The sequence below is a fragment of the Melospiza melodia genome, chromosome 2 (assembly GCF_035770615.1).
Source record: "Melospiza melodia melodia isolate bMelMel2 chromosome 2, bMelMel2.pri, whole genome shotgun sequence".
NCBI lineage: Eukaryota > Metazoa > Chordata > Aves > Passeriformes > Passerellidae > Melospiza > Melospiza melodia.
Genome location: NC_086195.1, coordinates 9,364,119 through 9,390,878, shown reverse-complemented (window position 1 = coordinate 9,390,878; position 26,760 = coordinate 9,364,119). Strand labels below are relative to the sequence as shown.

General features: G+C 42.0%; 1 protein-coding gene across 5 annotated transcripts; it reads right to left on the bottom strand.

The window, feature by feature from the left end:
• Positions 1 to 1,028: 1,028 nt before the first annotated feature.
• Positions 1,029 to 22,797, bottom strand: SRPX (sushi repeat containing protein X-linked). Of its 5 annotated transcripts, none has more exons than XM_063182057.1 (11): positions 22,690 to 22,780; positions 20,137 to 20,695; positions 19,933 to 20,008; positions 14,379 to 14,570; positions 13,598 to 13,774; positions 8,916 to 9,042; positions 7,058 to 7,179; positions 6,249 to 6,428; positions 5,545 to 5,678; positions 4,114 to 4,235; positions 1,029 to 2,058 (listed from the first exon to the last, which is right to left on the bottom strand). In XM_063182057.1, the coding sequence occupies exons 3-11, from the start codon at positions 19,940 to 19,942 to the stop codon at positions 1,878 to 1,880; spliced, it is 1,245 nt and encodes a 414-aa protein (XP_063038127.1). In that variant the 5' UTR covers positions 19,943 to 20,008; positions 20,137 to 20,695; positions 22,690 to 22,780; the 3' UTR covers positions 1,029 to 1,877. The 5 variants fall into 5 exon arrangements, with proteins under 5 accessions (XP_063038127.1, XP_063038142.1, XP_063038118.1 ...); XM_063182072.1 differs by lacking the exon at positions 22,690 to 22,780 and having other exon boundaries at positions 20,137 to 20,196; positions 20,652 to 20,682; XM_063182048.1 differs by lacking the exon at positions 19,933 to 20,008 and having other exon boundaries at positions 1,029 to 1,306; positions 20,137 to 20,196; positions 22,690 to 22,797.
• Positions 22,798 to 26,760: the final 3,963 nt, after the last annotated feature.

Genomic DNA, 26,760 nt, shown 5'->3' with positions numbered 1-26,760 from the left:
TTTCCTTTCCCTTTCCCTTTCCCTTTCCCTTTCCCTTCCCTTCCCTTTCCCTTTCTTCTTTTCTTTCCCTTTTTTTTTTTTGTCATTTCAGAGGATGCAAGAGACCAAATTCTGGTAAGGATTGCTGTAAAGATGCTGCTAAAACTGTTCTTCTGCTGCTGACACCACTGTAAAATTTAAAACTCTACCTTATGGTCAAAGTCAAACAAGCATTTGGCTGGAAAAAGAGACTGTGCTCTTGAGGGGCAGGAGTGAACAGCACAGATGCTGGGTGCTAGCTCAGACAGTCAGATTGTGTATCATACCCTGTGAACAGGCATCCAAACTGTAATTCCCACTTTTCACTCCTCTGACCCTTGTACTCTTCATGCATGATGTGTATTCTTTGCTGTGGATTATTGAGACTCTGGGCTGTAATAAAACAAAAGAAATTTTTTCCCTGTTCTGATTGCCTCCTGATATTTTTTTTTTATTAAACGGGGAACTTTTTTTGTTAATTTCAAAGTGATGACTTGCAAACAAGTATTTTCACAGCTCTGGAAGTGACAAATCCTTGATAATGTTTCCCTGGAGTAATGTTTCCCTGCCATCCAAGGTGCAGGGGGGAGAAAAAAGTCTGCTACTCCAAGACTGCTGGACATTAAAAGCCACAAGCAGAAGTGCAGCAGGTAAGAACGTATGTTCCCATTAAGAATTGCAGTACATGGGCCTTAGTAATTACTGTCCATCCTCTACACTGATCACTGCTCCTTCATCATATTCCCTGTGGCAATGACTTCCATGCTCCTGCTATCACCAATTTTGTCCCTGCTGCTGCTGAAAATCAATGCTTGTGTTCCCTCTGGCTCATGCTTTTTGTCTGTGATTGACACTTTTTTTTAGTGGAACTAAAAGGCACCAGTGGGTTCCTTATACACTTTCAATGTGAGGCTAATGTCTTTTATAATGGTTTGCAGAAAGATATTTTGAACCAAATTCTGTATCAATCGACCAACTTTAACCCCCAAGTGGAATTTTAGACAACTATCTGTTTGCAAAACAATATTTTATTAATAAAAAGTATTATAAACAGTAAGAAAGAAACCCCAATTTTATACTGAATGAAAAATCCAAAATAAACTCTCAGAAACGTGCCTCAGTTCTTTACTCTCTGTACAAGAAGTTCCATTAGGCAATAAATTCTACATCCACATTCATCCAGTTGTGGGGTCCCCAGCAGGAGGAAGGACATCAACCAGTCAGAGCAAGTCCAGAGAAGGCCACCAAGGTGATCAGAGGGACAGAGCACCTCTCCTGTGAGGAAAGGCTGAGGAAATGGGATTGTTCAGCCTGGAAAAGAGAAGGCTCAGGGGTGATTTAATTGTGGCCTTCCAGTCCCTGAACAGAGCCAACAGGAAAGATGGAGAGGGATTTTTTACAAGAACCTGGAGTGACAGACAAGGGGGAATGGCTTGAACTTGTAAGAGAACAGGTTCAGGTTATATATTAGGGGAAAATTCTTCACTGTGCAGGTGGTGAGGCACTGCCACAGGCTGCCCAGAGAAGCTGTGGCTGCCCCATCCCTGGAAGTGTTCAAGGCCAGGTTGGATGGGGCTCTGAGCAACCTGATCTAGTGCAACAAGTCCCTGTCCACGGCAGCAGGGCTGGAGCTCAATGAGATTTAAAGTCACTTCCAACCCAGGCCATTCTATGATCTAAAGATGACTGAAAGTACAAAAGAGCACCCTTCTATGCAGAACAGCTGCATGGCTGGCCAGATTTACCAAGACACAGAAAATCACATCAGTGATTAAAAGCCATGCTTTGTGTAGCACCAAGGAGAGAATTCTGTGGATCAAAAAAAATTCACCGACAACTGCAGGCCCTGAAATGCTGAATTAGGGACATGAGTGACCAATTTCTGCTTGCAGTTTCATCTCATCTTTCCTCAAGGGGAACTTGTCAATAAGGGCAAAGAGCTCAGCTGGGGTTGCTGGGAAGGGGTAGCGCTCCTTGTCCATGCCGTGCTTGTCCATCACCACGATGTTGAAACTGAAATGGGGGATCCTCAGCAGCAGCCTGCAAAGCAAGGAACTGGTTTTGTTAAAGGGCAGCACCAGGCTCTTCAGCCTGAGCAGGGGAAGGTGGGCATGGTCACAGGGGCTACACAGAGTGCAGGTTTGGTTTCAGCATTAACAAAGAGCCAGCTAAAGAGCAGGTGCCTGCACGTGTCAAAGTGACTGCACCCAGCTCTGTTCTCTGCCAGTATCCACTGCTGTTACAGGAATGGAACAAGGTTAGACAAAAAGAAAAATAAGTATGAACACTGCCTAAAAACCCTTGTGATGAAGCCTGAGTTACAAGTAAGACTATTTCCTTTATTGGCTTCCACTTCTTGGTTTTGCTTGGTATAAAAAGTCACAGTAAGAAAAATCAGGACAAAATTATTGGAGTCTGCTTTCACTGCTTCCTAATAATAACAATAATCTGTGACTCTAATTTAAAGGAACAAAAGCCACTGCTAATTATGGAGGAGTCTTTCCAAAGTGGTGGAAGTGGTCATTTAAACTCCTCTAGTAGCAAAAGCTACATAAGTAACAAAAGTTTAGCTGCAGTGCTCTTTTCATCTTTTGCTTGAAGGAGTAATGTACTAGAAGATGCCTGGATATGCAGTCAGTCAACATCATTAGTGTGGGGTAAATAAATTCAGACAGCCATGAGAGAATGAGAGAAAGCTGCCATGAAGAAGAATCTGGGGGGATTTTTGCAAAGGTGTGAAGCACCAAAATTGGCCTTCCTTAGCCTCCTAACAAGTTTGAGGGCTCTAGGCATAGTCTTGTTGCAATCAGGGAGCTTGGCCATTAAATTCAAACTAAAATAAACATTAAAGCTAAGCAATAGTGAAAGAAAACTACATTCATCTTGTGCCATATATTACCTAAGAAAAAATGCTTCTAAAAATTGAAATGCTAAATTTCTGTGCTTTCCAAAGTTTAACTGAGGCACTTGTGCTCATTAGCTTACTGAAATGTCAGTTCTGGACAACACCTTTATTCTTAAGAGTGCATTTCATATTGATTTGAGCACCTTGCAGAACTAGAAAGCTGTAATTCACACACTAAGCAACAACAAAGAAAAAACTTTCACTGAGTGCAGGGCAGGTCATACTATAGCAATTTATGAAATGTAGCTTCATTAAAGGTTGCAAGAGACTAGGGAATGAGATGTTAAGAGAGCTCATTATTTTCTACAGAGCCACAAGAAAACCATTTCAACTTTAGTAAAAGTATCTTCATTTTAACAAAGAGTGCTTTTGTGCTCTCCTTTTTCTTTTATTGAGAACAGTTTTTTTAAAATATTTTTTTAAAATCCCCTCTCTGCTGTGTCAGCAATTTTCAGTGTCTCCAATTAAAACTTACTCCCTTTCCTCAGGCATATCATAGATCATGTTGCTTAAAATGCTCCTTGACTTTTTTCTAAACAACTCCTTCTTTTCCTGCCAATGCGGCCTTCACTTTTGGCTTTTTTTTCCTCTTCCAGTCCTTAGGAAATGCTGGCATTTGAAGTGTTTCTTTCAAGTGAAAGCCAATCCTCTGCCAGTCTAAACCCAAGTCAAAACAGTTCAGGCACCTCAGTAGAACTGCTGATGCTGCAGTCAGGCTGGGGAGGCTGAGATAATTTCCTCTTTGAAATATTGCCCATCTCATTCCTACATATGGGACTTGAAAGAGTTTCCCCTTTAGCCTGGCCACAACCACCAGCAGCCCTGGAGTAGGGGATGAGCTGTCTCTGCCATTTGGGACTGTCCTTGCAAAGGAGCAACTCCAACACAAATACAGACAGACTCTGAAGTGTTTTCAGTGGCAGCACCCAAAAATACAGACTTATAGGCCTATGAATACAGTCATACTAAATATATAATTAAATAAATTTGTTATTGTGTTTTAATTTGCTGTAGCTATTACATAGCCAGCAAATTAATCCCCAAGTGTGCTCACCAGTACCTACTTTGCAGTGTCTAGCTGTGTACATTAGAGTAGAACACGTGGCATTTGGAAAGTAAGTTGCAGGGATAAAAAGCAATGCAGCTTGCAGGGTAAGGTGCAAACACACAGCAGTGGGAGTTTCCTTTACCTGAGCTGCAGGGTAAGTGATGGGGGCAGCAGCTTCACTCCTATTCTTCCTATCAGTTTTGGGAAGACACCCACCAGCTCCACCACGGTGACGTGTCGCAGGTCCAACCCACACTGTGCTGGCTGCAGGGGTTGAGAGGAGAGAGAGGGGAGGGTTGGTTATCCCTGAGACAACAGGGGGATGCTCTGAGTGTGCAGCAAGGGTTCACAGAGTCCCCTCTGCTTAAGTCAAATGATTTAAACTGATTTGAGAGCATGTTTTGCAAACACTCAAATTCTCACAGCAAAGAACTGGAGCTTCGTGACTCCAGGGGAGGTTAAGTAACAGATTCTCAGATACTCTAAGAAAACCAACACAGAGGGACCACCTAGGAGAAATATCAACTTGTCTCTGTAGTTATATGAGAAGATGCCAGGATGCCAAGCATTGTACCAATAACCTAACTTGGCAATCAAAGCAAATTATGTGAAACAGAAGTTGACTGTAGAAAGTTTTCTTCCCTGCCAACTCATTTGCCTGCTGCCAAGAAGTGGAAAATGTACCATAGCCATTAAATTCAGTTTGATCAATATACTGAATTTTCTTGCCAAGTTTATCTAATAGGGAAAAGGAGCTAAAAGGAGCTGCTTTTGGGTTGTTTCTTTTTTTTTCCTTGAATACAAGTATAATTTAAGACAGCAGTAAAAATCATCATCACAGTCATATCTCAATGATTATTTATGCTGCATTTTGTTACAATTTGTGAGAAGAAAAAGCAAGATAGGAACACTTGTAGCTGTGAAAGAATACAGGACTGGTTCTTTCCCTGAGGACACAGATACACTTTTAGATCTAGCCCTCAGACTAGCAAAAAGCTAACAAAGGCATCACACTTACAACACATAAGGAAAATTACCAGGTGTTTTGGGGATTTTTGAACAATGTTATCTCCAGCACTCTGGATGATTTCTGTGCTGCGTCTCTGATCCTTTGTTTGCTGGTGCACTTTTTATTTCTGAAGCTATTCACATTTCCTTACATTGTAGTTGCAAATTCTGGGGGCCTGGTCTGCATGAGCTGCTTAAGAGCTGGGGGGTTGGGTTTGTGGTTTTTTTAAAAACTTCTTTAGCAGCTGAGATAGGGAATTATTATTAAGCATGAGTTAAATTTATCTGGGGAGAACGGAAGGGCCAGAACTGCCTGGGATTCAGTGACTGGTCAGAGGCAGCACAATCCAGAATGGGGCTGAGTTAAAGACTGGGGGGATATTTCAACTCAAACCCCTGTGAAAAGGATTAATCTGGAACCATGACTGCTTGAGCCAGATCTTTCAGTGGCTACAATATAAAAGCTGAAGTTTTTGGATTTATGTAAAACAGTGGAGCTTGTTCTCTTGTGTCTTTCTTAAAAAAAAAAAAAATTAGTTGCATATTCCTCTTAAATGTGTTTTACCTGCAGCATCCCCAGCTGCATCCTGTAGAAGAAGTTAGCAGCAGTAGGAGTTGAAATAATCAGCAGTCTCCGCTTTTCATAAAATTGATCCAGAAGTGCAGCTGCAGTCCTCACATTCACATTAATATTCATGGCTGGAATAAAATTAAAACAAAAGTTAGGAAGCACACTGAAAACAGGTCAATTTCTAGAGGCAGAGTTCAACAGCAGAAACACAAGAACAAGAATCAATAATAAAGAAGACATGAGTAAAATGCTGGCCTCATTGAAGCCAACAATTTTACTGTAGACTGTTCTAGCTTGCACAGTGGATTGACTCCAGAATGTGACATTTTGTAGAAAGCTTTGAGCTAAAACAAACTCTAGGAAAGGGCAGTCAAAGGTGGCAAAGGCTCCAGCTGTTAAGCGCAAACTGACAAAGAAGACAAAAACGATGCTAAGTTTCCTACCTCTAGGACACTGCAGCTGTATTTGATCCCACACCCCCTTCCCAAATTCTCATTGCCCTAAGTTTCCTACCTCTAAGACACTGCAGCTGTATTTCACCCCACAGCACCTTCCCAAATTCTCATCGCCCTAAGTTTCTTTCCTCTGGGACACAGCAGCTCTATTCCACCCCACACCCATCCTCTTCCCAAATTCTCACTGCCCTCAGCACCCCTGTGCTGGATTCCTCCTGGCAGAGTGGTGAAATACTCACGTACGTGCACAGGTTGGCTCCACTCCTGACCACCCCAAGTTGTACTGGCAGACTCGAGCTGGGCTGCCTTGCAGCTCGTAGCCACCAATGCAGGAGAACTCACAGGTAGCACCATAGTTATTGCCATCACCTGAGCACTTGATGTAGCCATTATCTGGGGCATTCAACTTCACACAGCGCCTGACTTTGAGCAAGAGAAAAAACAAAACAAAATGAAAGACACAGCATGAATCACCCTTTGTTACTGAGGCAATACAGGTCAGTGGAATACCAGTACCAAAGACATTTTCTGTTTGCTTTCTGTGTTATTAGTCATGCACTTAAAAACCCCAAACAACCAACCTGAACTCCCCCATCCCTCAACTCTAATGTGAAATGAAACAGATGTGTAGGTGTATGCATGGGACAAAAGGTCATGGAGCACAAAGGGCTGAAGCTGAAAACCATAGGTCACCTCTGAATATTCAACTCCAGAGGTTAACATCTGGGCCTGTGAAAGGGCAGCCCTGCCAGCCCTTCACCTCTTTGTTTCAGCAGCTCACAGGGCTGTGTAGCAGGAGAAGCTGGAAGGAGGGAAGGGATGTGGAGCTGGAGGCAGGGCTGAGCAAAGCAGCCCTTCCTGGATGTGCAGCAATGCTGCAGAGCTGGCCCCCAGGGTCTTCAGCAAGACTCTGTTCTCCCTTTCAGCATCATCACAGGAGTTTATATACACAGACAAATGCAGATAAATACAGAAATGAGGACATTTTCAAATTGCCTGCTAAGCCAGGTGCAAATCAGTGTCTGTACTTACAGGTAAAACATCATCCTTACCTCTGACTTTAACAAGAAATTTGCAGGTGCCTTTGTTTTCAGCTCTGTCATACACAGTATATTGGATTTTGTGGTCGCCTTCTGGAAAATGTGACCCTGGTGGCAGGCCTTTCAAAATAACACTAAACCAAGAGATAAAACAGGACAGAAACTCATAAATTCACCAGCATTTATTTACTCACAATGCTGTAAAAGCCTGAAAGAGGGATGTTTGTGGCATGATAGGATTTTCTGGCTGCCTGCAGGACAGAAGACTTGAGAGTAGGCAAAGGAAGAAGCTGGGCAGCAGCAACCAGAGTATTTAAATTTGCTACCTACAGCCCACCCTGTTGAGACAAGGGTGTTGGAGTGGGCAGGGTCTGCTCCCTTCCTATAAAACAAACCAGTGTAGCCAAGCCCATCATGCCCAGAGGAGCTCAAGCTTCCTTCTCCTTACACAAGAAAAAGTCAACACTAAAAAAGAAAACTTCCAGCCTCTTACAGTGGGGAGGTATTCCCATCTGGCTGCTCTGAACTGCTCCAGTGATTGTCATTTGTGAGTGTTAATATCAGAAATGGAACAGAAAGTCAGATTCAGTGTCACAGCAGAAGGGTGTGGTGACCCACAGCAGCATTTTCACCTGGAATTTGCCCCTGTCTTGCAAACAAGGTGGGAGAATTATGTGTAAAACATAATGTCAGTATTGAAGCAGAGAGCATGTAACCAAAGAGGTTTCCATGTAATGGAAAAGCTTTTGTACTCCTGAAACTGTGTATTTAAGAAAAGTACTGCATACTGTATAAAACAGCAGAGCTTAGCAATATTTTATAAAATAGAGATATGATTTGTGGAAAAGCTTCCACTGAACTAAGGGCTTGGCTCTTCTGAGCTGACAACACTCACTTGTATGACAGAGTCTACATGGGATACTCCCCATTTTTTTGCCTATCAGACACTCCTCTGTCAAAAAGACTTAGGAATGTCTTCATTCTGACATTTTTGAAGTTTTTACTTTACCAGGTGTAGTTTTTGATGTTGTTAACTGTCACCAAGTTGTTACATCAGACCTCAATGCCAATTAATTTTTAATTATGTAATGAATTCTTCTTTATAAAATTATTAAGTTATAGCAATAAAAGGGTAATATCATTGTCTTTCATTAGTTTTTTGTATTCGTATGAAACTGTAAACATCTTCCAGCTTAACAACTTTGAGCTTTTAAGCTTAACCAGTCCACTAATGTAATGATGTAACCTGCTTACTGAAAGAAACAATTTTCCATGCTCCCACCATTACAGTAATCCAGATAGACTAAACTAAATCCTGCATGATAAAAATGGGAAAATCAGAGACAGTAGTAGAAGGTGAGAAGGGTGAGAAGTATACCCTGTTCTTCTGGAAAATGGGACCGTGAAACCATAGAAAGTGACAAAGAGTTTTTGAACTGTAATTTCTAAATCCAATATTTAAATCCATCAAGGTTCCAAACAAGAAATGTAACTTTAAAGGTAAGTGCAGAATCCTGGGACATCAGCAGCCGGCACTACCTTAGGAAGAAATCTAAAGAAGATTGCAGATTTTATTTTGTGACACACCTTGGTTTTTTTTAAGACAGTCAAACTTACCTCTTCTGTTACCTGCAACGCACTACTCTGTTTTCATTGTTATGTACTTGGTGTAAGAAAACTTGTTAATTATGAGACCTGTAAAGAAACTCTGCAAAACACCTCCAAACACGCGATTCTTTATAGAGCAGTGATATGTGACAGCCAGAAAAAAGCACCTTGGATGAATGAAGGGAAAAGGGTACCTGGCCTGCTGAATTGCTAACAGGAGGGTAAGGAGGAGGAAGAGCACAGTGCAGAGCCTTTCACCTACTCGGTGAGGATGCCGTCGGCGGTGTCCCGTCCCTCGGGCGTGTCCCAGAACACGCGCACTGTCAGCTTGTTGGGCTCCGCCGACTTCTCCTTCACGCTCGGGCACTGGATCCTCGGGGGCTCAGTGTCTGTGAAATGAATGTGGCAAAGAAGGGCACTGGAGCATCTGCCAGAGCTCTGCATTTCCTCCACAGCTCCTTCCCTGCTGTCAGCCCAGGACCACCTCCAGCTGGCCTCCTCAGCCCTGGATTCATCACAGCCAAGGTTCATTGGAGCCTTCACTTCTCACCTTTTTGTAAGAAGAGCTGACAGTGATCAGCCCTTTGCAAATGCAGAAAACCCAACTAAAAGTAGTTACTGTAAATTTCTGTACATAGCTCAGTCAAAAAGTCATTTTGGATGGCTTTGAACTCCAAGGAGGGATGTCCAAGGTCACACCCAGGGAGTCTGGATGTTCTGTTTATCTGCATCCTTTTCTTTGTCAATCTGTGCAGTTGACAGGACCCAGGACATCCCTCTGACTGTCCTGAGCAGCCAAGACCCCTGCCAGGGGTCTCAGAGACCCTGGCACAGAGCCAAGATGCCTGTGGTTTTGATTATGACCTGTGGAGCAAGATACCAACCTTAGATGAAGATCTGCAAGCCACGACAAATTAAGTAGAATGATAGTGAATTTATCACGAGGTGAAAAAGTAGATTTTGAGGTTTTTTAGAATGGAGATTCAGGGGGCTAGATGGAGGGATCTGGGCGTGTCCAGCCTTTCTCCTTCTTCTTCTTGGCCTCCATCTTCTGCTGTGGTGTTGGCACTTTTGGATTGGTTTAGAGTAGAAGCTCACTGTCTAACATGGGTGATAGGTACTGGAAAGTAACTGTAAACATTGTACATGTAGTTTTTAGTATAAAGACATAACACCACCCCAAAGGCAGGCAGAGAGCCTGGACTGTCCTGCTGAGCGCACCTCAGCTGGACAGGAGAAGGAATTTTATAGATAAGATAAAATAAACAACCTTGAGACCGAGAAATGAAGAGCTCTGACTCCTCCTTCAAGCACCAGGCTGGGAAAAGAGACTTTAACATTTCTCAGGGTCACTCTGACAAGCTAGAGACCCCAACATGCAGTAGTTGATGTGATTAGGAGCATTTTTAAAGCACACTGAACATCAATATATCTCTGCATGGTAACTTTGCATGTTACTCTTAACATGCTGGTTATTTTTCCTGCAGTAATGGCAAAATGAGAAACAGAAGACTGGCACAATTACCATTTTTGTGGAGAATCAATGCTGCATTTGATTTTTTCCAAGTAACTCTTATGATAATGTCTTACATCAGTAGTCAGCACTACTAGGACAAGCATCCCATCAATACAGGCTCAGGATGTGACAAAAGGATGACTTAGCCTGGTGACAGCCATTTACCACAACCTCTGTTATACAAACTGCAGGAAAAGGCAATCTTTCCAGAAGAAAAGACTGGGACATTTTTCAATTTTCCAGAGGAAAATATCTATTTCAATACATGTTACAGTGCATTAAAGATATAATGGAAATATTATTCAAGTGAGTATTGGCATTTTTAGATAACTAATAACCAAAACCAGCCATAAATTGATTTTTCTTTTAATCAAAATTATTTCAGCAACATGAGGGATGTCCTTCCTCTTACAGGGTGGGGGCAGGAGACAGTCTGCTTTGTTAGGACAGAATTCTCACTAACTATAAGGACTTCTGTACATCACTGCTAAAACATATCTAATTTTTAAAAAATACACCTTTTTTTTCTTCCTTTTAATGAATACATGTTTGACAACTGAAAGGCCTTATGCCTCTCCTACACGGATCTTCACTGCTGTACTGCAAAGCCCACATAATTTAGGGCAAAAATGCTACCCAGTCCAACTGCAGCATAAAAGGGTAGAGGAAAGGCCCTTGTTTTCAAGAGCACTTCAAGTTCAGGTCTCAAGTAATGTTAGCCATACTCAATGCCAAAAGCTGTGGAATCCCCAGGACACTTCCATGACATGAAGTTTACCAGCCCATGCCTCTGATCACAAGTAGCATCCCTACTGTGCACAGTGCAACTCACTGTATATCAAAGTTAAGAAATCAAGCAGCCTTTTGCCTTTCTATTTCATTGCTCTCCTCAGTTTCACTCCTCAGCTCTTCAGCCAGTCCTCTCCTGGCCACTGTGTAGGCTGCAGCTCTGTAACTTCTGCATTACACTAAGGAACAAGTCTTCAACTGCAAATGTCATTGTACTGTTAGAATTATGCCTGGCCACAATTATGTCTGTGATGTCTGGTCACAAAAAAATCTCTGTCCTACCTATCAAGAGGTCAAAACATAACCTTATTAAATTACACAAGATTTGAAGGGATCTTCTCCAAACTATGGAGCATTACCACAACTTAAATCTTAGTGTTACTTTTACTGGGTTACTTGGGACCTATGCAACAACTGGGACTGGAAACCCTGTGCAACAACTACTCTGCATTTTTGGAATAAAAAAGAAGAGTTAGTGCTAACTCAGCCTCTTTTCTTTACTGCTTAAAGTACTTGCTTACTTTATTTTGCAAGACAGCATCCTTTGTAATAAGCTCACCATCTCTGCACACAGATGAGCTTCTGAAAGTGCCAGGAAATACAGGACAATATTTTATCATTTCCAAATGTAAAAGGTTTGTTTTTCTTCCTCTGCCCACACCAATGAGAAGGACAAAGCTTGTTTTTACAACCAAAAACAAGAGACAGCACAAACAGTCTAGACCCAAGCAGCTCATTTCTACATTTGTACAACACCAAATCACAGGAAACCTGAAAAATACTTTATGAACATCAGGCCACAGTGGAGAGGCTCCAAAGCCATTTGCCAACCTAGACTGAGCCACAGGCATTCTGAGGAAAACCAAATATCATAGACACAAGACACTAAGCACAAACACTTTACCACCCACATGCTTTAAATTACTGGCAGTCATTTCAGATGGCCAAAGAAATAGTTTCCTTTGTGAGTGGCTGCTGAAGCATTTATCAGAGGCTTCCGAGAAACAGGAGCAGCAGGCTGAGACTTCACTATGTGCTGAAATTTCATTAGTAGTCAGAAAAGTTAAATCTCAATATTTGATTATCTCTCTACTGATTTATGTATATGGAAATACTTCTTCCAGCTGAGGTTCCCAGGAGACCACTGGCTATGTAATGAAAATTGCTGTCATAACTGGAGTGACCTAGGCTGAAATTTAAATTAGCTCACTGCAACCATGCTGGTAACTACAATCCATTCACATTCTCTGCATATATTTGAAGACCAAGATCCCAGGGAAGAAAAACAGTTCAGACAATGGGTTGTTGTGGGGGTCCCAGATGTTGGTTTCTCTGGGTTTGTATTGAAGGCACTTTAGACTGTAGTTCATGTTCAGAATCAGGTGTTTATTATTTCTTATCAGTAAAGCAGTCTCACTGCTGTGAGTTTGGCAGCTTGTCATTAGAAGGCACAAATGGCAACAATCTCTTGTTACAAGGTCTTTTAAGACTAAACTATCCAATTAAGAACTGACACCTGAATTATTTTCCCTTTTAACCCAATCACTGATCCCAAAGAGCTGCAATGATGACTTATCTGCCCAATTACAAAATGCCACCCAAACCCATGAAGGAGGAGGAAGAAGAAGCATGAAGAAGAAACCCAGGACAATACGCTGTGCCCTCCATCTTCCAATCCACAACATACTAAAAATCCCAAAACCTAAATTTCTCATCAAATGATACACCTACACTACTCTCTATAATCTATTTCACACTTTTGTGGATTCCAGTCTATCTTGAAGTTTAGGAAACTTTCTCCATGAATGAGGGTCAGAGTCAGTGCTCCCCTGGGGGTCAGGGCACCCCAGAGCAGACAGAGAAATATTCCCGGTGCCCTGGGTTCCCACGGGTTTACTCTCAAACCTGTTTTTAATCATTAAGCAGAAGAGAGTGTGACAGATTCCAGCACAGAGAACATGCTGGAAGAGCAGCACAGTAAGCACAGTCTATGAAGAAGTCACTCAGGAATCACCAAAGGCTATTACAAGCATTGTGAAGTGCTGGCCATTTACACCAGACTCATCTCTATTAAAGTGCCAATGCTGGGCTACTCGCTTTGGACTGAAAGTACTGAGTGACAGAACCTTGCACCCTTGGAAAACTGCTCTCTGCTTCCTTAAGAGGGACAGGATCGGTGCAATTTTGCCCGCTGGGTGGGAAGAATGATGCATCTCCATAATATCAGAAGGCTAATTAATTACTTTATCATACTATATTATTCTATATTATATTACATCTAAACTGAAACTGAACAATAAGTCAACTGAACAAAATCTCATGACTGTCTCCTGACCAACCATCAGGACACAGCTTGCAGATTGGTCAAGAAAACAAAACACTCACACCAGAATCCAATCACCAAATCCCTTCAGGTAAACAATCTTCCATAATGCATTCCACTTGTGCACAAACACAGGCCAGGCAAATGAGACAAGAATTGTTTTGATCATTCTCTTCTCTGCCTCTCTCAGGTTCAGAGAATGTGAATCCCACAGGACAGTAGCTTTTCTCCCCATGAACTGGATCCAAAAGGCCTTTTGGAGTTGATGTGTGCAGGTCCCTTGGGATGACACCCCACACCCCAACACGTCACTCACCCACACAGGCTGCCGGGCGGCCGCTCCAGGCCTTGCTGTCCATGCAGGTGACGATGCGGTCCCCCTTGAGCTGGTACCCTGGGGAGCAGTAGTACTCACACCTCGAGCCAAAGTAGGCACCATCCAAACACTTGAAGCCCCCGTTGGTTGGCATGGACAAGGCAGGGCAACGCTTTTCTGGAAAAGGAAACAGAGACTTCTGGAAACTTGTTACCCTCCCTCCCTTGTTACCCTCCCATTGAAACTCCTTACAATGGGATACTACACAGAAATAAAGGCACAGCTGGCAAACAAGTGGGAGGAAGTCTTGTTCCACGTGAGGTTTTTTTACACTGTTCTCATTAGCTGCATTTCAAATTTAACTCTGATACAATATTTAATGAGAAAAGGGATGACAAGTACCTATTCCTCTCTTCTCAGAAAATGTTTTACTTTAAGAGTCCATTTAGATACCTAGTACAAACTGTGTCAACTTAGAAAGTCAAAGATGGGCAATATTTTAAAAGAGCTTTATGGCTCTGTCATAAAACTTCCCACAAATCAAAATCTCACATTGATAAAATATTCCCTATCTGCCATGAGTGTTTGTACCACTGAGACGCTTATCATGTCATGCACCCCTGTGAGACCCCCAACAACAAACTAATCTACATATCTAAGCATTCTGCCAAATAAACCAATAAAAATAAACCAATCCAAAGATCAGTTTCAATGGCAAATAAGAATTTATTGTCTGAGCTGGGGCACAAGTCACACACACACAGATTTTGCAACCACTTACGTTTGCAGAGCACCTTCCCAGACCAGCGTTTGCTCGACTGACAAACCAGCTGGTGAGGGCCATGCAGCTCGTAGCCCTTCTGACAGCGAATATCACATCTTGTGCCCAACACATTCTTGTAATATTCCCCTTGAGGTGTCCTGCAGTTTGCATAACCGTGTTTCACTTTAATGGGCGAGCACCACGGTGTTTCTGACACAGAGAAGAAAAATGTAAAAGTTCATAGCAATTAGAAAAATGTAGAAGTTCAGACACAAATATAAAATCACTTTCCTTAACCAAGGTCACAGAGAAGAAAAGGAAAAAATTTAAAAAGCCATCAGTCTTTAAATTGGAGAACACTGCAGAGGTGCACTTATACATGAGGAGGTCAGCCCTTTAAAGAATGAAAGCTCTTTTTTTATGAAAAACATTAAAGATTGTAGCCATTATATTGGAGGGGTTGTGAGGGCAGGTGGGGTTTTACTATGCTTTTTGTCCACGGAATAAGTGTGCCACCATGTGGGCAGTTTGATGACAACTGGGTCGTTTTTCCCTCTTGTTTTTAACGAGACACATTCAACTTTGTTATATCGTTTGCTCTTTGATAGAAGTTTGCACTAGGAACACCCTGATCAAGCTGCAGCTGTCAGCTTTCAACATTTAGCTTAGTGCTCATTAAAAAAAATTTAAGTTCTGTTTCCAAATAATCTGCCTTGCAAAACTCAGTGATGGTTGAAGCCTTCTCACAGTTAGCAGATACCATTTACATAAATCATATTGCCAACACGTCACATTGAACCTGCTCCAAATGAACCTTTATTAACTGGCCAGGCCTATGCTGTAAAATATTCAGGATATGGGTACCCCCACCTTGTGAGGATTTGCCACCACGTGTAGTGCTGGTGAGAAGAATATCAAGTAGAGATTTCCCTTCCCAGCCAAAGTTTCAAATTCTTTGTTTAGCTTTGACAAGAGGGTGCACCAAGAAAATGGGCAGCACCTCAGTAGAAGTTTTCTACACAAGAGTGACTAAGCCTGCCCCTTTCTCAGATCCAAGATTTGAAAAGCATGTCTTGGGAGAGGAGAGAGGGAGGGACTGCAAAGCAAAAAGGAAAAATGACAAATGCTGAAATCCTGCGTGACACGAGAGAGGGGCATGAAAAAACATTGGAATTTTGCAAGGAAGGTGGAAAAAAAACCCCTGAACAAACAAAACACAGGATTTTTAGCCTTCATACTTACAGTCACAAACAATATTAAAAAAAATATTCTAGATCACGTTTGGCAGATGTTCACTGCTAGCTCAATTCCCACAGTTATTAACTGCATTTTCCTATACTAGTTGGATCAGCACCATACATAAACAAACAACAATCAATACAGCATTTCTCATACATGGAATATTTATATTCAGTGTGCCACCTCTCTAGGACACATTTACACTTTCCCAACAGAAACTACACTTTACATCTGTATTTTTCAGTGCTGGTCCTGAACAAACACAAATAACATCTGCAGACTAAAATCAGAGACTCATTATCAATCTAGATATGTGCCTAGACCAAGGGCACATTTCCTCTAGACTAGTCCATTTCTGAAGCAATTTTACTGTGATATGCTTATTTTTGTCTTTCAGCAATACAAGTAAAAAACCCTTTACAAAGATGTGTAGGTGAAATTATTCCCAGTGTCACCAAATACACAGTGGTACTGAGGCACAGGACACAAGCAGGCCAGTCCAACAGCACCCCTCAGGTTAAGGGTAAAGTACAGTTCAGCTTTTTGGCTCAGCCACACAATCACCCCAGCTCTGTTTCTTCCCACCTATAAGCCTGTTTTCTGAATGTCAAATGCATCCTCTGCTATTTACCTTACAATTATGCAAAGTGCTGTGGTGGAGAGTGGGTTTTGGCTTGGGGGTTTGATTTTTTTTTAGAACTATTTCCTGTCCTTCACCCTGATCTCTATCCCACAGCTCCCACAACACATTTAAAAAATCCCTGCATCCACTGCCTTGGGCCATTTTATTGAGGGGCTGTACCACAGTGGCTCCCATTTTTCATGCTTGTTGTGCACCAAATGAAAACTGAGACAACAGATGAGGAGTGTGAGCTAATGGGAACAGAAATCAACTGCTGAAAAAATGAGTGATGCCAACACCCAGCTCTGCCTCCTTAACTGCTACCCCAGGGCTGCTGGTGCAGTCTCAGGCACCACCTCTGACCACTCTCTGGGGGAAGCCACACATCTTGGATTCACAGCCTCTGTCTCATTCACCTCCTGGAGAAATCCTCCTGGTCCTGAGCTTTCCCACAATCTCTGCTTCACTGGTTTCATGCCCAAACTCTCCAGCCTTTTTGTCCCACTTGTTCTTCCCACGCTCCGAGACCTCAAACTTCCACTTATTTACATATCCAGGCTTGGAAGATCTCCTTAAATAAGAACCAGGCCTCAGTTTTCCTGCAGAAGGGCTTAAACCTGACGTTACTAAGACAACACTGTCTGCAAGGGCAGGACTGGGGGGATGAAAACTCATTTGGCTGAGCTTTCACCCCAGCCAGTTACGCAATCCTTCAGCAAATCAGTTCAAGACATTTCTGCCTTGGGTTTTCCACATGTATAAACTCCAACTGTATATTGCTGACTTCCTTCGTAAAGGGTGTTAAGACAAATATGCTGTGCATATAGGAGGCTAATAAAAAAATAAAGAGGGCAAAGAATCTGTTTCAGGTATTGTAAATTGCCTGACTTTTTCTGTAAATTTTTGTGGTTTTACAAACACACTTGACTTGAGTAAACAGCTACCCACATATTCATATTTTTAAAAGATAACTAACAGGTAAAAGATGCAGTTTAATGCACAAACACAACATTGAAAAGGAAAAAAGCCTTTCCTCTAGTATCACTACAGCTACAGTGGTTTCCAGAAACAAAAGAAGCTCCTACAAAGAAGCAAAATGCATCTTACATTGGACCAAATGATTCTGCCAGAAAGGAAAGCAAAAGCAAACATTCTTTTTGGATGCAGATAACTTGAAGAGCTTAGGAGGCACATCTGTTTGATTTAAAACATTACAATGCTTACTCTAGAACTGCTTGTGATTAGAAGAAAGTGGGTGAGGCAGGGTTTACAAGCCATTTACAAATATTGGGGGTTAGACCAAGCAATACTGCTGGAAAAAACCCAGCTAACTTGAAAAGCACATCAAACAATACAACAAAGTTTTAGATCAAAGTTTGTTTATTTTTAAGTGAAGGCACATATTGGTTTTCAAAGGCTATGCAGATACATAGAGCATTTGTAGAATATTAGGTTTGTGTGAGGCCCCAAGGGGGTGCATAAGCTGTTCCCTGCCTCAAGGCAAGATCAGCTGTGTTCCTGAAGGCTTTGGGGATTATAAAAGCTAGAGATTTCCCAGACACCTCTTCTGGAACTTCACCATCTATACCAGGCTCTGTTCACCCAACTGAAATTTTAATTTTTAACTACCAGGACCTATATACTGGTTTTTTGTTGAATAGAAAGTTTGCACCTCAGCATAAAAAAGAACTAAAAAGTCCCTCAGCAATACAATATCCTGAATTTTCACTTCATAGTGTATCCTGTGTTTGAACCCACTGGAAAACAGGCAGCAAACAGAAATGGCTGAAGCCCAATGTTGCCTTTAGAGCTATGGACACTGCCTAATCATTACAGTATCTGAGAAAACATATATGAATGAGGATCAACAGAGCAGTGGCACTGGAGCTGTGATGAACACAGGAACTGCTGTACTCAGGAAGCCTTTCCTCATGAAATGTGATCAGAGATGCCAAGTGGCAGGAAGGAAAGCACTTTCTAGAGCATCATCTCCCCCAGCCCCTTGAACACTAGCCTCAGCTGAGCCCTTCCTTCACAACCAGCACACCAAGTGACCAGCTGTAATGCTGCTTGCTGCTACACCAGCCACCAGAGCTGATGGTTCACCAGGGAGGAAGGGAAAAACTCCTTGAAAATGCCGTAGGCACAGAAAATCTTGGCCATGTTTCTCTGGAATGCTGAGCAAGTAGTAAAACATCCAGATGAAGACAAAAGGGTTTAGTAGGGGGGTGATTTTCACCCCTCCAAGTAAACTGCAATGTTTTGTTTGCAGATGCCAAAGAGGATGAGTCTGTGTGCTTGCTTGCATATGCGCAGAAAGAAAAATCCAATGCTGCTTGCATATGTGAGCACCAATAACAAAAATCCATTCAATTCCTGTCATTGGTAAGTTTTATTTGCTAAGAAATGGGCCACACCCAAAATGCTGGACTGCACGTCTGAGGAGAAGCTCTGAAGTTTGCTACACAGCCTGTTTTTCCTTGCTTTGTCTTTCTCCATCCCCTATCCCCCCCAAACCAACATAAAGAAGTATGCTAATGAAGAATCAGCCTTTTCTGTTCCAATGCTTTATATTCTTATATTCACATTGTCTGTTCCTCAACATTTGGCAGAAGTGCTTCCCAACTTGGGGCAGTTTTTAATGTCTGTGTGAACAAGTCATTATGTTTCACTTACCCTGGTGACATTTTGGCTGACACGAGAATAATCCATTTTGGATCACCATACAAAAGGAATTTACACAGAATCCACATTTTAAATACTTGCCTGCCCTGGCATGAATTGGCATTGATTTATCTTCATGATCTATGAGTTCTTTTTCTATGTGTCTGCAGAGGATCACATGTTAGAAGGCAAAGAAAAAATGGCTTAACTTAAATAAAGCTTTAGAGAATTATTTGTGCACATGTTTGAGAGCAAAATTTTATACTTGAGTATTTTACTGGGAGGAAGATGAGACATTTATGAAAACAGCAACATAGCCACAAAAGCTGTGTCTTCCCTTGGCTGTTCATAAATGTCTGAATTATTTTATGACTTACCTCTTATATGGCCCATTGATTCTTTGCAGAGAATCAATAATGTACAAGACATCAATGACCAGTATTTTTAAGTAATCAAAGTGATGATAACTCTAGTACATCCACAGATTAATTTACTAAAAAGAAACAGTTATCATTTAAGCGACAAATGAAATGCTACATTTCTTTAGTGTCTAGGCTTCTGAGGAATTTTGGCAGAGGAGAGTGATATTAAGACAAAGACAAAGGCAGACTTTTTAGAAAATTGCCACTGCATGTGTAAGATTTACTGGTAGCGGCAAAAAACTTCTCACTCTTGCTGAGTGGCAAAGTCCTCCAGAACGGGGAAGAAAACCTGAATTTGCTTTATAAATATGCACATCCCTTCACTCATCCAGCTACATAATTTGGTTTTGGAATGCACACATGCATTTGTAAAACACATTTCACTTGGCACTTCAGGTAGCAGATTAACCTAAAATGCAAGCAATTCTATGGAAAGAAAAAAGTCATGAAAATCAAGTTCTCTTGCATGTACTTCTATACATTACCATCAGAAAGCCCAGATTTTGAGTCAGCTTATCATTGATGGTTTTGTTAGCATGTATGGATAAGAAAGAGAAGCTCTTCCTGATTTTCATCATTCACAACCTGATCTCCCAGGAGCAAAAGCAATGTAAAAGTTACTTACTCGGGAGCATGAATTAGCTGGGATCAATATTTGGTCTAATTTCCATTGTTAAAAACAGCAGAAATTAAATCTTGATCTAAATATCCATGAGAAAAAAACATGGAGCTGGATCACCAAGACTGTATAATCCATAGAAAGTAAAAAGAATGAAGCTTTCTGTCAGCAAGCAGTTGATCCTCTTTAGCACACAAGCAAAGCATTCACCTTTGTATCTACTGAGTGCATAAACATCCTCATCATCTTCAAGGGGTGAATATCCTGATCCTACAATAAAAAAGAAGAGAAAAAAAAAACTGCAGCAAGAAAGGAAATATAAATTAAAAATAAAAGAAAGCTTTGAGAGAAAGACATGCAAGATTAGGATGCAATAATCTCTGCAATGTCATCAGCATGGGCTTCTCTGAAGCTCAGAGTCATAGCAGACCTACTTTACAGTGAATTTGGAAGGGGCAAATGGATTTGATAATGAAGTGAAATAGTAAATTTCTCTTGGTGCTCCTATTGGAATGTTAAGTGGCACGTGCCAAGTCACAGCTGCTCTGTTACAGCAACCATGTAGGTGAAATGCTGAGCAGAGAGAGCAGAGCAGGCACAGGTGAGGGGGCTCGTCAGAGGTTTCACTATAAAGTGGTTCCATAGTGTCAATGGCAGTGAACAGCCATCAGGCCAAACAGCAAAAGCAAAATGTAAATAACTCAAGTGCAACCATCCTTAATGACCTGTAAGATCCCGACACCAAGAACAAGACACTGAGGTACATGACCTGCAAACACAAGTTACACTCAAATCAAAAACACGGTTTGGTATCAAGCATTCTTCTGGCATTTTCAAATAAAGAGACAACAAAGCTCCATACTTTTAAAACCCTGTGCAAAGGCTGAAAACTTCAAATAAAGGTAGAAGCTGCTTTCTAAAAACCAGAAACCAGCTGGAGCACTACTACTCAAATAAACGATCAATAAAACAAAGCAGTTGGCAAAAAAGCCTTCAAAATTCCTAAACAACACTTATTTAAAGTCAGCAACTTCAGAGCATGAAGCTAATCTAAATTCTAGATAAATCTTTTCTACAAAGAAAGGCTCATACAAATTCCCACTCTGAGATATCCTTTTAAAAACCTTGTAAGCAATGGGCAGGTACTCAGGGGCCACAGGAGCTTCTCACATGGAATCTCCAGCTACAGAATTTGGGGTTATTTCATCACCATTTGCTGACATCTGAGACTATGGTCTGTACAAGCTGCTGCTTAAAATTAGACAAAATTATTTAATTCAGGCACCTCAATAAGCTACTGATTCCATGTGCAAAGCATGCAACTGTTCAGCAGAAATCAAACCCAAGAGTTTGATTTCTGTCAACATTTGTCTACAGATTCCATTTCTTATTAAAAAAAACCCAAAATATCTACCCAGAAAATGGTGAAACTTGGGTTTCTTATTCTACCAGACTCAAGAAAACCCAGCCCATGTATCTGCAGCTGGTCCACAGGAGCACTTCCCCAGCACTGGATCACTGGGAATCCCTCCACCAGTTTGAGCTGGGACCTGAAGAAGTGAATTTCCTCTGAAATTGAGGGACTTGTACACAATGAAGTCTTTCTATCACTTAAAATAATTTCTCTGGATTTTTAATATTTATTGTTGAGGTTCAATTTTGATACCTAAACACTGACATCTGAGAGACTTCTGAACATAAAACCAAACTTTGCACTTTAAATCTGACTGCATAGCAAAAAGAGCAAACTGTGATCCCTGAGGGCTTCAGGAAGACCTTGATATGTAAATGAATACTTTTTCAAGCATCAATTCTTCTGCCAGAAATTGGAATACTCTTAGCTAATTACTCACTTTGAGGGCTATAAACTGTTACCTCAGTGTTATCACCAATAATTCTCCAAATTTTAGTGTGCATTTTAGACTTTAGCATTTAAAATTCGTAAATCTTAGAATTATGTGAGCTCTTATGCATTTGCCTTTCCTTAGACAAGAAACAATTAAGCGCTTCTGACAGTTTTCTAAGCAAAACTGGCCTTAAAGAGTTATTCACTGCTTTTGCCCTGAAACAAGGCTCTCCTGATGGAGCTCAACATCTCCCATTTCCAGCTCATTTTCTACCTCAAAATGAGAAGCCAGTCATATCTCTTTCCTAACAATCAGTGTTTTCTTAATAAACACAACAGGCTTGGCTTAGAGAGCCATGGAAGAGGCGTTGCCAGTTCAACTCCAGTTTCTCAGGCACAATTCAAAGCATTTCTGCCTCACATATACTGAAAACTGGCTACCAAGCCATATAAGGACCATGCTAAAATTATCATAGCTGGTTCCTGCCAAAAATAGGTGCGGGCTTTGTTCTGGCAGATGTCAAGCAAAACACATGAAATAAAACTTTAATTTAAAGATTAATCTATGGATTTACACAATTCTGTTTATGTCAGGAAAAAAAAAAAGATTTCTTCATTCACAAAATAAAATTTTGTCTCTATTGCAGAGGTTCACTTGTACAGTTCGATGGCAATATCAGGGCACAAGAACATAGTGCCAAGCCAGGCACTGCATACACATGAACAACACTTCACATGCTATATATAATTCCTTTGTAACAGAGAAAAAGAAGGAAGAGGCAAAGTTCTGGCACGGGAACCTGCGGTGAAAGCGACGGAAAACGAGAACTCGGTGCTGTCATTTCTATATCAGAATCCAGTGCAGCGACCCCGGCCCCGCTCCCGGCCCGGCCCCGGCCCCGCCGCCCCTTCCTCACCCGCGTACTCCAGGCTGGCCCGGGCGCCCAGGGCGAGCAGCGCGGCGAGGCACAGCCAGCAGCTCCCCATGCTCCTCACAGCGGCTCTGCCCGGCGCGGGGCTCCGGCAGCAGGAGGAGGAGGAGGAGGAGGAGGAAGAGGAGGAGGAAGAGGAGGAAGAGGAGGAGGAGGAGATGGAGATGATTCTCCGAGCGGCTCCCGCCGGGGCTCCGGTGTCCCTGTGCCGGGTGTTGTCCCCCCGAGGGGCTCCTGCTGCCCGGTGGCCCCCGGGACTCCCCCTGTGCTGTCCTGGCCCGCAGAGATGTGCGGGATGCCCGCCTGGTCCGTGAGCCGGCCCTGCTGTGCCAGCCCTGCCTCAGCCAGGGCACCGAGGGGCCGGGACTGCGCGCCTGGCCAAGTGACATTCCATAGCATCACAGAATGTACTAGGCTGGAAAAGACAGTGTGACCTGAGACCACCATGTCAACTATAACACGGCACTGAGTGCCACGTCCAGTCGTTCCTTAAATACCTACAGGGAAAGTGACTCCCCCACCTCCCTGGACTGCCCGTTCTGATGTGTCATCACCCTTTCAGTGAAAAAAAATATTTTTCCTAATGCCCCGCCCTGGTGCAGCTTAAATACCACGTACTGTCATCCTATCGCTTGCTGCCTGGTGGAAGAGATCTCGTTTTGTTATGCCTCCTTTCAGGGAGTCCTAGAGAGCGACACGGTGCCCACTGAGCTCCTTTACTCCAGGCTAACCCAGCTCCCTCAGCCGCTCCTCACAGCTCTTGTGCTCCAGAGCCTTCCCAGCACAGTCCCCCTTCTCTGGACATGCTCCAGCCCCTCAATGCCCTGGCTGAATTAAAGGGTCCAGAACTGGTCACAGCACTCGTGGGTGCCTCACCAGTACAGGAGGACAATCCCTGACCTGGTCCTGCTGGCCACACTATTGGTGACACAGGCCAGGTGACAATGGCATCCCCTGGGCACACCTGGCTCATGTTCAGCCACTGCTGACCAGCACCTCCAGGTCCTTTACCTCCAGGAACCTTTCCAGCCACTCTGCCCGTAGCCCATAGTGCAAAGATCACCACATTTCCAAATTTTTTAATGCTGCTGGGAAATGAAGAACAGCAAAAAACCCTAAAAATACAGCAATAATAGCCAATTTCAGTTGCATGATAGATTTCACAGAATAACAAAAAGGAAGAGAGCAAAATGAAAAACAACAAAAAAACCAAAAGCCACCTCAAACCTAAAATGACACTGTGTCTTGAGCACACAGAAACAACATGAATTAAATGAACCTAGGTGGCAGCTTCTGTAGTCTGCAGACTACAGAAAAACCAAAAGCCACCTCAAAACTATGACAGTCTTGAGAACACAAAAACAACATTAATTAAATGAACCTAGGTGGCATCTTCTGTAGTCTGGCTATTCTTGGTACTGGGAGGAAAGAGAAAGCTCCTTTCACATTTAACCTATCCTTCAAATCTGAGAAAAAGTGCCTGGGAATTCCTCCCATTTTCAAAAAGTTCATCAGTTTAACCATGTGTAAAAAGAGAATGACCAGTTTCCACCAGTAAGTTTGCAACATCTGGATTTAGTTCCTCCAATGTTTTGTCTCAGAGTTTTACATTCCACAGTATCTGAAGGCAAATCAAATATGTGAATTTAAAACCTTAACTCCACTGCAGCAAACTGAAGAGCTTCTTGGAGAATGGCACGGCTAAGGTCACTCTAAGACCTCAGAAGTCTGGAAGAAGCACATGATGGGGCAGAAAAGGCACAAAATGGTCATGATGTTCACATTTTGTGTGTAAAAATACTTGCACTGATCTTTATGATGGTACTAAAAATGGAAAGCTGGGTTTTTCATCTCATTCTTTACTGGCTGAACATTACACCCCAGAGGTCTGCAAAGTTCATGTCTAAAAACCATTTGCTTTGGTGGGACTTCAGTATTTCTTTAAACACTGCCTGCACAGTTAGGTGTTTTGTTGCATCTGGTCTATGAAGCCTTATATATATTTTTTGTTGTTCTTGGTGCTGTTTTATAATAGAAATCCTACAAGCATGGAAGGATTTGGGTTGGAATGGACCTTAAAGCATTGAAACACAACCATTTTGTATTCAGCAGTAATTGTGCTTAACTGAGAAGCAGAGGATATCAAGAAAATCATGGCATGGTCCTTAATGCCAGCCAAGTTAATAATCTTATGTGCAGTTTATTAGCCCAAATGAATAACTTCCAGAGATGTTTAAGCATTTCCCTGCTCATACATATGGAAATACACAGGTGTATAGCACAGATTTGAGTTTCCATGCACAGCCACATGCACTGCTGTGCTTCTATTCGTTGCAGGTGTAGAGCCTTTCAGGCTCAGAAAACAATCCTACACCAAGAGGATACCCTCAGGGCTGTACACAGATTAATTCACTGTGTCTCAGTATTGATTAAGATGCAAACACAATGTTTTAGTGCACAGGTTTTAACTTGCTTCAAGAGAGATGCCTCATAGAAGATCCCATCAAAGAACAGCTCTTTCAAAGTCACAATCAAAGCACAACTGAAATGCAGAACAGAAAACTTCAGAATTATCAAGCTCAAAAGAGGTCAGAGATGCCTGAAGTTTGCATGCCAGCAGTAGTTTATGATTTGTGAAGTAAAATCACCCAGTAACACAGAAATCATTAACTGGATTAGGAAAATGCAGGCATGGGTTCTTCCAAAAGATTATCTCTTTCCTCTTCCCTTGCCATCTGTGACCGATGTGACTATGAAGAAACACTGTAGCTGACACTGAGCCCTGAAGGTGTTTCCAAACAGATTAATTACATTTTCAGAGAGCTATCGCTCTGCATAGAAGGCAGATAACAAAATAAAACTTGTTTCATGTGTTGGCAAATGTTGTGCAACAAAAAAAAGCACTACTCCTGATCAAGGAGTTTCCTTCACCTCAGTGCCATATCCAGAAGCAGATGGCCATGCCCATGCAGTTTACTCTCAGAAAAATCAGTGGTGAGATGGAAACCGTATGGACACAGAAGTTAGTGCTAGTCCAGAAAAGTTCTGTAAAATACAATTCTGTATTCTGCTTCCTTTTATGGACACATGTAGATACCTTAGATACAGCAAACAAAGCAAAACATTTTCCACCACTGATTTCGGTTTATTTTTCCCACTCCAGACTGGCAATAAAAAGTGGAAGTGGCTCAAGTGGCTCTGACTCAATGCAGGCAGAAGTGCTGTAACACAGCTGCAGTCAAGAGAAAGCTGGCAGACATAACAAGAAGCTACAAACCTCTTTGCCAACACCTCCATAAGATCCAGGAACCTTAGTGCAGTCCCAGGCTGCTCCTGCATACCTTGCTCCATTGCAAATGAATTTGCTCCCCCTGTAATCAGGTGTTTAGTGTTAGAATGAGCAGTATGTTCAAATGCTGCTTGCAGTTTGCACCATTAAATGGCCAAAGGTTGTTTTTTAAATACTATTCATTTGAAGCTGTTAAAAAAAAATATATTCTTCATGAAAATGGTGTCCTTATATTCAATGAAAACAAACGAGGTATTTCCAGAATACTAGTTCTGGAAATTCTAAAGAAAACTCCAGAATCCTAATTCTGGAAATTCTGGTTTGCCCTGAATTGCTTTTGTGATGTGACATTTTGGGTGATTCAATGAAAAGTGACGATTTAATTTAATTTTAAGTTATCAAACGTGTATACATCTACAAATTGGGTTTTCAACAGAAAATTGAGGAAAATGTAGACCAAAAACCAGTGAAATATATGGATGAAAGGCCTCTGCTATTGGAATAAAGTGCTGATTACTGTGGGGGAAAAAAAAAAGCTCAAAAGGCCAGTAAAGATACATTTGGGAGTTAACATCAGTGCAAACTTCAAGAAAAGTATCAGTCATCTCCTCTGTTGATCCATGTCTCCCACATAAGCCATGTTCCCTTGGTGGCTGAGCAGTATGAGCCACAAGGTGCCACAATGATTCATCCAGAGAATGGGATCAAGCTGGCAGCTTGGCTCAAAGGGAAAAATCTGACTATTACATACATGAAGACTGCCCTCA

What these genes read in the sequence shown, in the direction of transcription:
- SRPX (XM_063182044.1), bottom strand. Translation starts at nt 22,759, where the DNA reads ATGGGGAGCTGCTGGCTGTGCCTCGCCGCGCTGCTCGCCCTGGGCGCC. An exon ending in GCCGACGGCATCCTCACCGA is followed by an intron (nt 7,180 to 8,915) that starts GTAGGTGAAAGG and finishes CTCTTGGTTTAG; the next exon opens with TGTTATTTTGAAAGGCCTGC. An exon ending in AGTGGAGCCAACCTGTGCAC is followed by an intron (nt 5,679 to 6,248) that starts GTACGTGAGTAT and finishes ATTTTATTCCAG; the next exon opens with CCATGAATATTAATGTGAAT.